Source organism: Lissotriton vulgaris, chromosome 4_1 (assembly GCF_964263255.1).
Source record: "Lissotriton vulgaris chromosome 4_1, aLisVul1.2, whole genome shotgun sequence".
Classification (NCBI taxonomy): Eukaryota; Metazoa; Chordata; class Amphibia; order Caudata; family Salamandridae; genus Lissotriton; species Lissotriton vulgaris.
Genome location: NC_141691.1, coordinates 1,473,924,167 through 1,473,939,278, shown reverse-complemented (window position 1 = coordinate 1,473,939,278; position 15,112 = coordinate 1,473,924,167). Strand labels below are relative to the sequence as shown.

Sequence of the window (15,112 nt, the reverse complement as noted above, 5' to 3'; positions counted from 1 at the left end):
CGCCTCAAAGGCGGATTCCGCTGTAAGGATATTAATCCGTTTGCCGTGTGCTAGTTCTCGTTCATTTGCTAATGCGATTTGCACTGCTTTCACAGTTCTTTCTGTGTGACTGAATGTTTTTTCTGCTTGTGTGTACAAGTGAGATTTAATTGAAATAGGTACCTTTTCTCCCTCATTAGAGGTTAGGTACGTGAATCCGCATCTTCCTGGGATGACTCGGATTACAAGATCGATCGTGTTGTCACGTGTATCTAATTTTGTTTTTGCTAACATGTCTGTTTGCAGTGATCTCAAAATTTCTGTGTGTTTTTGAGTCCAATTGATTTGTTTTAAATCAGGTTTTATTAGTTCGTAGAGAGGTTTAACCCTCTCTGCGTAATTTAGAATGTAAGTTCTTCCGAAATTCAGAAAACCTAGTATCGATTGTAAATTCTTCAGCGTTTTTGGAGCTTGGAGTACAGCGCACTTCTCTAAGAAGTTGTCCGCTAGGCTTTTCCCTTCACTTGATAATTCGTACCCTAAGAATAGTACTGTCAGATGGGCAATTCGGGACTTTTTAAAGTTGAATTTGTAACCCTCTGCTGCGAACCCAAGTATAATGGTGTTCACTCTTTTCAAGTGAGTATCCAAGTCGTCGTCTGTGAGATAAATATCATCTACGTAAGACAATGCTTCATCATCATAGATTTGTAGTAACTCTGTTACCCTAGCTGAGAATAGTCCTGGGCTGTTCTTGAACCCCTGTGGGAGTCAACAGAATTTTTTCTGCGACCCAAATGCAGAGAAAGCGGTCAAATATCTGCTTTCTGGTGCAATGTTTTGACAAAAGAAACCATTAGAAATGTCTAATGTCGTTTTATATTTTTTCCTAACTATGTTATTCATTAGGGCTGCACTATGCGAGTTTTGTACTGCAAAAGTTTTGCAACATGTATTAAGATGTCTGTAGTCCAAAACTAGACGATATGAATTGTCTGGCTTGGAGACAGGAAACAAAGGATTGTTCATTTGAGAGGTGCATGTTTCAATCACCCCCTGGTACTCAAGTTGATCTAAGATCTCCCTGACTTGTTTTTTAGCTTCTTGCTTTATGGGATACTGCCGTTGGGCAGTTGGTTCACTTTTTAATTGGATTTTGTGAGGCGGTGAATCCTCATCCCATCCTACATGATTTTTATACAATGCAGGTGCCTGGGCCACTGCCCATTTCCTTGCATATGTGTATTTTTTGTGAATCGGAATGTGATTCGAGAAGGCAGGCATAATCACTTCTTCGCCACGAGGGCACTCCCTGACAAACTCCGGGGGCCAATCTTTTTCAGCTAACAGAATATCATAGCCTTTTGAGAGCTTATCCCAAAATAGACCCTTAATTTTCCTAGTCTTATCACCCTCTATACGCAATGTTATTTCGTATATTTTATGGGGCTCGCTAAGTCTGGCGTCGGCAGTTTCAACCTGAATGTATTCATTCGTGTCCACTGTCTCCAGATGACTCATCAAGATCTTGCGCGCTGTACTGATTTCTGCTGCACTGTCCAACATTGTCAATGCCCACTCCCCGTTTTTCAACTGTGTCCTCAGTATTCTCGGCATGGTTGATTACTCTAATACTGGCTACCTTCTTTTTCTGAAATTGAGATTTCTTATTTTGAGCAGGTTCCTTGTCTTTGGACTTGGTGTGCTCTCCTGGGTCTGACCGTCCCCTTCTTTCCGAATTCTGTGGAAGAGATCGAGAGGGACGTGTATCAATACTTTGATATCTATCATGTTTTTTCAGATTATCCCTATTTCTAAGGTTATATCTTTTCTCAGAGGGCTCCCTCTGGGGAGACTGGCGTTCTCGAGTCGGAGTTCTTTCCCTCCGTCGAGGAGACCTTCCTCTGGACTGGAAAACTTTTTCCTTGGGAGTGGATTGTTTATTTCCATCCCAGCTCTTTTTAGGAGTGTTTAAATTATTTTTAATAAATAATTTCTCAGGATTTTCGAGCAGTTGGGGCTTTACTCGTTTCCCACCCAAGCTGTCTCTACCTAATTCTTCATAGCATTTTTCTATGATTTTTGCAAGCTCAACAGGATCTTTTATATCTGTTTCCCTCAACTTCTGGCGGATCGCCACAGATGCTGCTTCTCCCTTTACGTTGGCTAATAATATAGCCGTGACCTGCTTGAAGTCTTTCAGCAATTTCATACCTAGATTTAAAGCGGGCTCTGGACCGAATTCATTTTGAATCTGTTTTAGCACTTCTGGTATTACCGCCATAGACGGAACACCGTGTGTTTTTGTGTAAATGGAAGCAAAGACTGTACCCCAAGTGTCACAGTCCTCCACGTGTGGTGCGATTCCCATAGGAAGGCAGATGGTCAAGATTCTGTGTTTCTCAATAGGGGTAGTATCAGGAAATACTGCCTCTATTTGAGTGATTTTCTGTGCTAACCAGAAAGGAATTTGTTCCCGTTTTACGGGTGTTTTACCAAGACATGACTGTATGTTCTGTGGTGTAATTTTATTAGTGTTCCCCTGATGAGGGGTCAGCTGTGGTGTATTAACAGCTGGCTGGACTGTTGCAGTCCGCATTACATATTGGACTAATTGCCTATGTATTTTTATTAATGTGTTTAGCTGTGCTAACAGCTCTTCTCTAGACATTTTTGCAATGTCAGGATGTGGTGTGTAGCTGGCTAGAACCGGCCACGTGGCTCCTGGTCTACCTAGTGGACCGAGCCTAGTTATGTGATCATTGTGTTTTAGGGCGCCATTAAACCAGAGCAGGTGCTCTTGAAATTTAAGTGGGATTTCAATCTCCTCGAAAGGAGCGTACTCTCCCGGAGGTTCCTCTATTTTGTAATAGTGAAACTCTTTTGTTATAGCGTTTACCGCTGGAAAGTTTATCCATGAATAGAATACCTCTGTCTGCCGATACTCGTGAGCCTCTATCACGAAAATTACTGTACCACCTTGAGGTGTCAGTCCGTTTTCTATAAGTTTTAAGGTTATAGATCTTCTTAAATGGACCGGGATGATAATAGCATCCGGGTCTGTGTATTCAGGACCTTGCTGAGTCGCATCTGCTGCGGCCCCAGAAGTTCCGTTTTCTGGCATTGTAAAAATGCAAGGTTTGCAGAGTAGGTCTCCAAGGAGACAAAGATTAGGTGCACAATATTTTGGAACACTGTATCCTTCAACGTTGAATAAACCAGAGCTTTACATAGGAATCTCTTCCTACTAAGGTCGGGCGGATTTTAACCTTTCACCCACTCCAGACGTCTATTGGAGTATTTACGGGAGAAAGGGGTGTGAAATATGCACGACTGAGTTACTCTATAAGTCTTGCGTTAGTTTATCGCCTTACCAAACGTTGGGCGCCATGTAGTGTAGTTCCTAGTTTCCCACTAGGCCCTGCGCATTGGAATAACATAAACAGTAGTATCGACGTGGAACTGCGGATATTCCAGGCCTCCACTGACTATGCTAAACTTAATTGGGTTGTGTTACCAACTAGCTCAGAGGTCACTGGAAACTTTCTTCTCTGCATAGGAAGTGATCAGCTTCCTTGGCACAGACAAGAAGGGATTCAGTTTTCCAACAACCGTGCAACATGACAACTTTGCTCCTCAGATCAAGAGTCAATCTCTAGGGTCGTGTGAAACAATAGACATGTATTTCACTCAGTCAGTCTAGTGCAGTTTACTTTCACGAGATGTAGAGAATAGAGAGACGGGCGTTTGTCAATAAAGGTTAACATTTATTGAACAGTCTTTCTTCTCGTACAAGAGAAATGTATTGCCACAATTGCAATAATTGTTATTATAAAAAGTACGTACAGTAAGATAAGTTTTGCGAAATAGAACTGTAAAAGCATTGATATGGTTTCTTAGCCATACAATGGTTTAAAAGTAATAAAACATATATACAGTCATATATACATTAGGCTAACATACTCAACTGGTGCTTCTAACTAAGCCTACCCCAGTGTGCCTGACCTAAGCCTAACACGTGAAAGGGGAGTAAGTAAGTAGCTTTAAGTTAAGTTGGTTTTGCCAAGGTTTGTTTCAAGAATTCTCGTCTAAGGGTTTAGTCAACACCATACCTCTGAATAGAATGATGGAGGATTGGTATCTCCTTCAGGGGTCTCTCTCGATATCCCAGTCACCCGCGAGGGTAAACCGGAAGCGCCGGGACTGGATTTCTCTGCACGAGAAATGCAGCGGCTTCTCTTCAGCGCGTCGAGGAAGGAGGGGGGACAGCGTCCGCGGGCAGCTGGAATCTGCTGGATGTCTTCGCAGAGGGACGGCTGTTCAGCTCCTTAAGCGTACTGCACCATAGTTCGCGCTGTAGCGGCGATAATGGTAATCAGCAGCTTCACCACCACAGGATAGCAGGCTGCAGCGACAGAGTGCTAGATTTACCAACACAGGGTCATGCAGGCAGCTGGCATCAGCGACAGGCAACGAACATTGCTTAAGGCAACGTTGGTAATATTTATACCTGACAGGTGCCGGGTTTGACGCAAGTTTGCTGGACATAAGACGTCAATTAAAGATGTCACTAGGAAGTGATAGTTATCAGTTGCTCATTAGAGTTCCATTACTAATCAAAACATAGCAAGCGGGGATTTCCAGGTTTGCTAAGTTTTTATCTTGTTGAAGAACTCGGAGTGTTATCTAGGAATATCAGATAGGGACTGCTGCACTGTCATTGCACTAATTGGTCGCAAAGGAAGTAGCAGAGAGTCATGCTGGAATGTGGCTCTGTTCGTGTGAGGCCAGAGATGACTTTTCAGAAAATCGCACTTGAACGGTTATGCCAATATAGGGAATAAATGGAGTTATAGCCGAATAGGGGCATAAGGTCACAGTATCGATCAGGAACCTAGATAAACACGCAACACGTTGTTCCATGCCCCGGCTGACTCCGCCATGCAGAGGTTCCTGGCAGGGCTCCGTCCTCCTCCTCCTCCTCCTCCGCCTTTCTCCTCCTCCTCCCCAGTGACTGCTGAGTTGAGCTGATTTTGGGCCTTTTGGGCCAGCTTCCCTTGCTTTAGATTGTGTTTTCTGGCCACTGAGTCCTCCTTGCTGGGACTTTGGCATTGTTGGCTGCTGGACTGCTCTTTGTTGACTGTGTGTGGTTTTGCTAGAATTGTTCCACAGACTTGGCCCTGAGATTAGGCCTTCTGTTCTTCTTTGGGCTGCTATCAAGCCTTCCGCGGTGCTGTTTTTTTCCCCGTAGCATTTTTGTTTTCTTCTCTGCTGCGGAAGTTCTTCCAAAGAGGCTTCCCATATCTTGGGACTTACCGTACCCTGTGTGGGGTAGTGGTAGCTGTTATATAGCTAAGCTCTGCTGGGGATTGCTGGTTGCCTTTGGGTGCCTGTTCTCCATGGCGTTTCTGTATGTTGCTATTGCTTCTTGAGGTGGTGTGCGCGACCCTTGTGGTGGTGGGTCCGGGCATTTCCTCTCCTTCCTGTTGTTTGAGAGATGGGATGCTTCTGTGTTCTTCTGGCTTCTGGCAGCTTATGGCTATAAGTGCCATTCTAAATGGCCTGTTGCCTTCCCTCTGGGTGGGCTCGCCTCTTTCCCTCGTTTCCTTGGGCCCTCTGGGCATCTTCTTGCTCCTCTGCCTATCCTGGCATTGGATGGCAGTTCTTTGCCTTGGGGGTGGAGTGGGGGTGCTTCGGCCTCTCCGGTCTTGCCCTTGGTTCCTCTGTTGTGAGTGTACTGGCCTCTTCACCCTTCCTTCTTCCTCCTACATCCCTCTTGGGGTTTATGGTGTTCGACTTGTGGGGTCCTCTTGCCTGGAAGAGTTGAGGTTACTTCCCTCGGCTACAGGTCTGGTCCCCGGTGGGCCCTCTGTCCTGTCCTGGTTTCGTAGACCCTCCTTCCCCGTGGGTATTGCTAGGGTATCTATTCTATGTGAAGGAATCGGCCGCTAGTAGTCTCTATCAGATGTATGAGTTACTTACCTTCGGTAACGATGTATCTGGTAGAGACGATTCTAGCCGCAGATTCCTTCACGGCCGCCCTTCCTCCCCGTTCTGCGAGGACCCCTGGGCTGGTCTTCGGTGTTCGCCTCCCGGTGGGGGCTCTGTCTCCTGTGAGTACCTTCTTCTGCTCTTGACAGTGGCTCCTTATTGCTGTTCATTCCTCCTCGTTGGTTCTTTGGCAGATGGGGTCACAGTGCTCCTCTGCCCCGCTGCTCCAGGTTGGGGGGGGGGGTTGGCTTCCATCTCTGCCCTCCCTCCCTTTCCTTTCTCTTGCTAATAGGGGTCCTGGTCCCTCTGCTAATCTCTGAGTTGAGGTCCTCTGGTAGTGCCTTCCCCTTGTTTCTTGGGGGGTGGTTGCCCTCTATGCTGGGGTGGCTTGGAGGTTGGTTGTTCCTACCTTTTGGGACTGTCTTCCCTTCCTTGCTTCGGGTGAGGGTTGTAGGCCTGATACGTGGGTTGTGACTTTTGACGCAGGTTCCCTGTCTCCAGGGGTCAGGGGGGAGTGGCTGTCTATGTTCTGGCAGGGTGTCTGCTCAGGGCTCTGCTCTGTTTCTTCCTTCTGTTCCTGCACTTGGACACTGCAGTGTTGCACTGTTCCTTATGGAGCCTTCCCTTTCTCTTTTTTTATATACTCTTTCGCACACTGGTCCCATGCTCCCAGTTTTTTGTCTGGTGGCTCCGCGTTGTGCTGCGGAAAAGTTCTCCGAAGAAAACTGATGTGGGCGCGCCGGTGTGGGGCTTATGTGACCTCGCGGACGTCACATACGCGAACGATGCCTGGGCGGAGTCGCGTGATGCCATCCAAGGCACGCAGGGATGCTGTGGCAAAAAGTTTCCGGATCCAGCCTCACACCTGGGGATAATTCTACGTGAAGGAATCTGCGGCTAGAATCGTCTCTACCAGATACATAGTTACCGAAGGTAAGTAACTCGTACATTGTGTAATTAAGCAGAACAATATTTTGTACACTTTCCATGCATTTGAAGCCTGTTGTAGATCATGATATCTTTAAGTAGTGTGCTTAATGTATGTAATGTTAGCATGTTTAATTGTGTTTTCTATTGCACTTGCACACTTCCTACAATAACGGATTATAATATTATTTTCAATTTTTTTCATATGTTTGTAAATTGATAAAGGATTACCTTGTTATCTCTTTTGGTTGTCATATTTTGTTACTGTTCGTTGATCATCTTGGATGATGTGTTTTTTTAAACTTTGATAAACATGCAAACTGTTATTATTTTTTTTAATTAATTTGTTTTTGTCCATATATCCATATATTAATTCCAAGTGCTTTACAGTATCATAGTCAAATTATAATGGCCAAGGACATTAAATCTCAGTGTCTGGATTAAAAAAAAAAGTGTGTCCAATATAATAATCACCTGAATATTTTTTCACTAAACTCAGATCAGATCAGACTCCAAACTGCATACAACTAATAATCTGAGATGTTTGTTCTTCTGCCCATGTTTTTTTGTTTCTAAGTAATTTTTCATGACATAATTGGATGACAAATTCTGAAAACACGTCTCAAAAGAGGTTTGGAGTGGTTGTGTTGATTCAATTATTATTCCAGTGTTTGACAGCGTGGACCTGCAGAGCTTCCATGCTATTGTTGTGGAAAAAATGATGAAAGCTTTAAAACTGAATTCTAGAGATGCCAGATTGAAATTTCCAAGACTCTTGCAACTCATAGAATTATATCCAGCTGACACTTTGGACCTAATGACAAGAGAGGTTAGTTATTTTGCTGTTATCTGTGAATTTGACACACAACAATATGTAAAGATCACTTTAAACGTACTGTCAACTCACATGGGAGTCTGTGTTTTACTTGTTAAATTTATCATCGTTGGCAACAATTGGGCACCAAGGCATTGGATAATTGGTGATATGCAAACATCGACTTTGTAATAACCACAAAATAACATACTTAACCTAATGAATTTCTGATAAGTTGTAGCTCTAACATGCACATCAACTTTCCTACAGATTCACACTACAAAATTATACCCCTTACATATTTTCTTGGTTTTTGTTCATGTTTTAACTCTGAACGTTTTCCATATCAAAGACCAGGGGAAACCTGGTCACTGGTGTTAAGTTCCCCACTGAAAGAATTTCTGTTGCTACCGGGATAGTATGGCAGGGAAAATATTGTGGTGTTTTCTGACCTAGAGATGAATCATCCAGTGTAGAAATGAGTTCCTCCTCCAGAAAATATAGACTTTCTGTTACAAGCCAGTTGTAAATCGGTGTTCATTAGTTCCTGAGTTATCTATATTGTGTACGTTGCCAATCCCTGATATATAAATATGATTTAATAGGTGGCCTCAAATCTGCTTGTGGTTCTCACTTTAGACATACCACTGTCTATGGAAAGTAGTTTATAAAGACATTAAGGTTTGTCTGTATCTATTGACAACATATGATAACTCGGTTACAAAGATATTAAGGGGTATCTGTTTTTATTGACAGCATTTGAGTAATCTGACTTGTACATTCCATCGCACTGCATCACATTGCACTATACAGCTCTCAGTGGAGAAGTGCACTGACCTCTCCACAGCCTATCTGCCCCCTGGACCTCATACTTTCTTTAAATTCATGAGTATTGTGTTTGTGATAAGGGACTCAGACCTGGCCATTTCTTTATGATGTGCGGATCTCTTGAGATAAAATGTGTTCATAACCCTGCTGTTAAAGTTGATTTGGTGGTGTATTTCAGATGCGAAATGCCCGATAACGTGTTTCACAGACACTGTACTCTGTTACAAAAATGACAGAGTACTGTGTCAGCCAAATCCTCATTCCACCCGCTCAATTGTGAGTCAGGTGGATGTCAGTTTTCGAACGGCGGTTCCCCTGCTGGCTCGGATTTCAGAAAACGACCTCTGACAGCTCAGCAGAGTAGGGCCTGCCAGAGCAAGATTTAGAGTGGGCAGTCGGATGTGATTTACAAGCAGAAAAAATAAATATCTGAAAGAGACACGTTAGTGATAGATTCCTTACCTTAGTGTATCCCCAGGCGTCAGACTGGATCCGGAAACTTTTGCGTAGCAGTACCCTTGCGCGTCGGTAGGCGTCGTCTGCGGCTCCGCGTCCGTCGTCGGCGTCGTGGGCGCCGTGATGATGTCATCGGAGTACTTAGACGCCGCCTCCGCGTGCTGACGTCAGTTCTTAGTTCTTCTTTTTTCCACGCCACAAAGCGCAGATCTGGAAAAAGCAGTAACCCTAGTCAATTTTTGACTAACTTTTTGGGATCATTTTTGATAGTTTCTCGAAGTCTTACGACTCCGATCGGTGCCGTAGGGATGCCTGGTTTCAAGCACTGCGAGGATAGCGACCGCACGATGTCGGTCACGGATCCTCACCACCTGTGCCTAACTTGTCTAGGCGTCAACCACGACGACAAGGCCTGCTCCAACTGCCTGGCCCTCTCTTCGAAAGCCAGACGGGAGCGGTCCCGCAGGCGACTCAAACTACGGCAGTCGGCCCCGCGCCGCGTGAGGTCCCGGTCCCACGGGAGGTCGAAGGACAGGTCGCGGGGACAGAGCCACCACATCTCTGGGAGTCGGCACCACTCCTCCGAGTCGAAGTCGTCGTCAGGTAAGAAGCACAAGAAGTCGAAGAGGCGTCATCGCTCTTCTGACTCCCCCCGACGCTCGCGCGATGCGGCCGGGGGTTCGGGTGACACCGCCCGCGCGGCTCCTTCGGAGTCGCGGGCGTCGCGTCCCGCCCCACACCCCCCGGTCCCTGGGCGAGACGCGACGCCGGAGGATATTGAGCGCTTCCTCATGGCCATGAGGTCCCTCTCTCCTCCGACGGGCTCCGCGGCGCCTTCGGGCCCAGTGGACCAGTCTGGGGCCCCTAGCGGGTCGGGGGCTTAGGCCCCGACGCCGTCGGGTGCTTCGGCCCCGACGCCGTCGGGAGCTTTGGCCCGACGCCACCGGAGCCTTCGGGCCTGGCGCCGCGGGGCCCCACAGTCCCGACACCGCCGGCGCCTTCGGGCCCGGCACCGCAGGGTCAAGCGGTCCCAACGCCGCCGGCGCCTTCGGGCCCGGTGCCGCGGGACCCCACTGGACCTTCTTCGGGATCTGGATCGTCACCGGTGGACCTTACGACCCCCCCAAACCCCCGGCGTCGGTCCGTCAGGTGTCGCCTCCGGTACCGCCCGAGGGCGGCCGGCGCCTTCGGGCCCGGTGCCGCGGGACCCCACTGGACCTTCTTCGGGATCTGGATCGTCACCGGTGGACCTTACGACCCCCCCAAACCCCCAGCGTCGGTCCGTCAGGTGTCGCCTCCGGTACCGCCCGAGGGCGGCGCCGCCCCCGATGCCTCCTCTGCTCCGGTTCCGACATCGGAACGGCGCCGCTGGGCCCGCTTTCGATGTCGTTTGGAGATTTTCACTTCTATGAACCTGCCCCATTGATTGAAAACCCTGAGTATCAGGAGAGGGGTGATGAGGAGGATTGGGAGGGGTCTGAGGACCCTCTGACCAAAGAGTGTCAGTCTCAAGAGGACTGGGCAGGAGACCTTGGGCAGGCCAGTGGTCTGGACACCTCTCCAAACATTGGTTTTGTCTCCCCTCCTACCGTGGCGTCGGAGGAGGGGGCAACCTATAGTGTGGTGTTGATGAGGGCTGCCAAGGCCTTGGGCCTTGATCTCCCTGTCGCGGCCGTGAGGACTAACCTCCTCACTGAGGTCCTTAAACCGCAGTGAAGCTCGGCCGAGCCTCTGCTGCCCTTTAATGAGGCCTCGACCGACGTTCTTTTGGTCACTTGGTCCAGGCCCGCTACGGGTTCGCCCGTAGATAGGAACGTGGCCAGACGCCACCGCCCGACCCGGGCGACCCATGTTTCCTGTCCACCCACCCCACCCCGAGAGTCTGGTCATCCAGGCCTCCAATTCCCAGACCGCATTCCTGTCGGCTCCGCCGGACAGGGAATCCAAGAGGTACGAGCAGTACGGAAAAAAGATCTTCTCCTCCCTTAGTCTGGGACTGCGGTCTTCCAACACCGCATGCCTCTTAGGCCGCTACACCCACTCTCTGTGGGAGACGGATGCGGAAGTGCTGCCAGAGTGTCCGTTGGAGGTACGGGCCAAACTCGGACAAGCCCTTGTGGAGGGTCGGGATGCAGCCAAATATTCCATCCGGTGTGGGCTGGATACCACTGACTCACTAGGTAGAGCGATGGGAACGACGGTGGCGGTTAGACGCCACGCCTGGTTGAGGTCCGCCAACTTTTCGTCAGATGTCCAAAACACTCTGATGGACATGCCGTTTGATGGCCGTCGCCTGTTTGGCGACAAGGCAGACCACGCGCTTGAGCGCTTTAAGGACTCCAGGGCTACCGCCAAGTCCTTGGGCCTCTCGGCCCTCGCCAGCAAACGGGTGCCTTTCAATCCTTTCGTGGCCAAGGAAGGGGCGCCCCCACACGTGCCGCCAGCCACACGCCGCAGACTAACATCCAGCGCGTTGGCGGCCGTGGAAATCGCCGTGGAGGCGGTCGGGGACAACGGCGAGGCCAGTCCACACCTTCCCCCGCAGCATCTGGCTCTAAACCCTCCTAGTCCTTGCTTCTCGGGCCATGTGACGCCAGTGGGGGGCAGGGTTCGCCATCACCACTCTCACTGGCGCACTGTCACTTCGGACAGGTGGATGCTGCCGATCGTCCAGAGGGGCTACTCCCTCCCCTTCGAGACGACCCCTCAAGCCATGCCACAGCAACACCACCGCGTATCGGGGGATCACTTGCGGCTTCTGCAGGAGGAAGTTTCGGCCCTCACCACTGAAGAGAACGCGCAATGCCATCAGTTCTGCGTGTTGGAATTTCCAAGGCGGCACTCGCTCTGAGACGCTTTTCGTCGCGAGTGGAGTTGCGGTCTGTTGTACGCCTTTCCGCCTATACCACTTCTGCCCAGAGTGCTGAAGAAGATCAGGCGTGACCGGGCACAAGTCATCCTTGTGGCTCTGGACTGGGCACGAAGGTACTGGTATCCCGAGCTACTCAGTATGTCAGTCGATCCCCCGGTTCGTCTGCCTCTTCAGGAGGACCTTCTGTCGCAGCAGCAGGGGACGGTCCTCCACCGAACCTGTCCAGTCTCCACTTCCATGCTTGGAGATTGAGCGGCGACAGTTGAGGCCATTTGACTTGCCTCCTGAAGTCTGCAACATCATTCTGCCAGCCAGGCTTCCCTCCACAAAGTCGGTATACGCCTGCAGGTGGAACAGATTTGTGGCATGGTGCACAGCAAAGGCTGTGGATCCCCTCAATGCCCCTCTTTCTGAGGTTCTTCTCTTTCTTGTTTCTCTTGCCCAGCAGGGCTCTGCTCTGGGCAATATCAAGGGCTACCTTTCTGCTCTTTCAGCCTTTTTAGGTTTAAAGCATTTTATTAAGGCAAAACATAGGGGAAGGGAACAAGAGGTTAGGGTTACATACATTAAGCAAAGGAAATAAGCATGACAGTGCGAGTGCGACAGTGGACTGGTCCGCTATGGAGGAGGAAGCAACAGCAAATGAAAAAGGCTAAGTATAAGCAATACCTTCATTCCAAGGATAGTCAACACCATCAATTTAAGCAGAGGATAATAAGCAATAACACAAAGGAACCCAACCCACCATCCCCTAGAACCCCCCCTGAACACCCCAACTCCCCCCACCGCCCCGTCCAATGTACTGCTAATTACACTACCCGCCACCTCGCCGCACCCCCCCCCCCCTCCAGAAACCCAGCCCCGCTACCCCTCCTAGTCCGCTGGAATCACCGGTGGCGTCAACCTCAGGAGCCTGAGGTACCTCGGACAGGTGAGTTCCCTAAATTCGGTAGTTAATAGCGCACGAAAGGGTTGCCACAGCTCATCGAATTGGTCTATCTCCCCCGCTACCATGAGTGACATTTTTTCCATACCTAGCACATGCCAGAGCCTGTGCAACCAGCCAGTGACGGAGGGAACCGTGGTGGTGCGCCAGTGGATTAGGATGTTCTGGACCGCTGAGCCCAGCGCTATCGCGATTTACCTGCCCCTACGGGACTTCAGCGGGTACATCAGGCCATTAGGAAGGCCCAGCAATATATACACCGGAAAGCGCGGTAATTCAGTTTTAAAATGCATATCAACCTCATCAAGAACCTCCTTCCAATAGGCGGCCAACAAGGGGCAATCCCAAAGAATATGCGAAAGGGTTCCCACCTGACCACAACCTCTCCAGCACTCCTTCTCGACATGTCTGTACAGCTCATGCAGTCTCTCTGGGGTGTGATACCAGTATGAAGACACCTTGGTGAACGTCTCAGTGAGGCCAGTGTGATAAGCCGAATGTCTCGCACGGTGTGCAATCTGGTCCCACTCCCTGTGGCTAAGTGTCCTACCCAATTCCCTGTGCCATCGTTCCCTGCCCGGATTGTAATAGTGAAACAGAGGGGGCTGTAAGAACTTGTAGAGATCAGTGATCAGTTTAGCATCGGAAGCGCGGGTCACCAGCCACCGCTCATAAGGTGTAATCTGACGATCAGCGGTGTCCCGCACCTGGGGTTGAAGCGCCCAGTGCCGGACCTGCATATATCGCAGTCTATCCGACTCCAGCAGGTGGAACTCCTGTTGAAACTGCTGAAAGGGGGCCACTCCCTCCGACCCATAAATCTGAAAGCGCGCGCGGCAGCCCGCCGTCCTCCAATGGGAGAAAGCGCCTGGCTCCATCCCCGGGGAGAAATCAGGATTATCCACTATGGGCGTAAATGGCGAGGGGAACGTGGTGAGTTCCCGAACCTCGCAAACCGTGTCCTACACCCTCAGGGGAACCCGCGTGACAAAGAAAGCATAAAGGTTGGGGGGCCGGTGAACTCGGCGCAAGAATGGAACTTCCTGGAGGGTATGCCCCGCCACCGCCTGGTCCTGAAAGAGCCAATGCTTATCGGATTCCCACCTGCTCCACTCCACAAGGTAACGCAGCTGCGCCGCCTGAAAATATTTCCAAAGGTCCGGAATACCAAGGCCCCCCGCCTCCGGGGCAAGCGTGGAGAGAACCCTCTTCATCCGCGGCTTGCGGCCTTGCCAGACAAAGCGTGCGATGTCAGCCTGCGTCTGCCTGATCCAACCCACCGGAGGCTGGAGCGGCAAGGCTCGGAAAAGATATAGGATCTGGGGCAGAACCGTCATCTTGACCGCAGCAATCCTGCCAAGCCAAGACAACATGCCTTTACTCCAGCGGCAAAGCTCCTCCTTGATTTTTTTACCAAGAGAGGTGTAATTGGCCGTTACCATCGCTGGCAACGTCGGTGCCAACAGAATCCCCAGGTATGACACCAGGGTCGATGACCACTGCATGGGGAAGAGCCGCTGAAGGTCCCGTCTAGTATCCGCAGCCAGAGACACATCTAGAGCCACCGATTTGCCCATATTCATTTTGAAACCAGCCACTCGTGAAAAAGCATCCAACTCGTGGACGCAGGCAGGAAGGGACCTCCTGGGATCATCCAGGGTCAGCAGGACATCATCTGCATAGAGGCTGACCGTATGAACATACCGCCCCATCTTGATCCCAATCGCATCCGGGTTCTGGCGGATCCTCTGGGCAAATGGCTCCATATAGAGAGCGAAGTTGAGTGGGGAAAGGGGGCACCCCTGCCTCGTGCCGCGCTCGATTGCAAAACTACGAGAGCTGCACCCATTGACCCTCACCATCGCTGAAGGGTACCTGTAACAATTGAAAACCATCGAGCAGAATTTATCACCGATGCCCAGTTTCTTGAGCACCTGCTCGAGGTAAGGCCAGTGAACCCTGTCGAAAGCTTTCTCGGCATCCACCGCCAGCAGCATCCGCTCGCCCGGGATCCGCGAAGCCTTCTCCAGAATGTGCATCACTCGCTTAGTATTGTCGACAGTTTGTCTGCCGGGCACAAAGCCAGCCTGGTCGGCCTCAACCAGACCCGGGAGGTGCAGGGCCAGCCTGGATGCTAGAATCCCCGTGTACAACTTGAGGTCGACATTCAGGAGCGAGATGGGCCTATAGGAGCCACATAAGGCCTGATCCTTCCCAGGCTTCGGTATCACTGAGACCGTCGCTCTCAGGAGATCCGGTGGGATGGCTCCCGATTCGGAGAAGGAGTTAAACAGCCGGG

At 50.0% G+C, this 15,112-nt stretch overlaps 1 protein-coding gene across 1 annotated transcript in view; it reads left to right on the top strand.

Moving 5' to 3' along the window:
- Nucleotides 1–15,112, top strand: part of PRKDC (protein kinase, DNA-activated, catalytic subunit) — a 2,818,033-nt gene that overhangs the window by 2,311,179 nt on the left and 491,742 nt on the right. Inside the window, exon 73 of the mRNA XM_086965729.1 lies at nt 7,566–7,726. Coding sequence (XP_086821855.1) covers nt 7,566–7,726 — 161 coding nt within the window. The remainder of the gene's footprint in view (nt 1–7,565; nt 7,727–15,112) is intronic.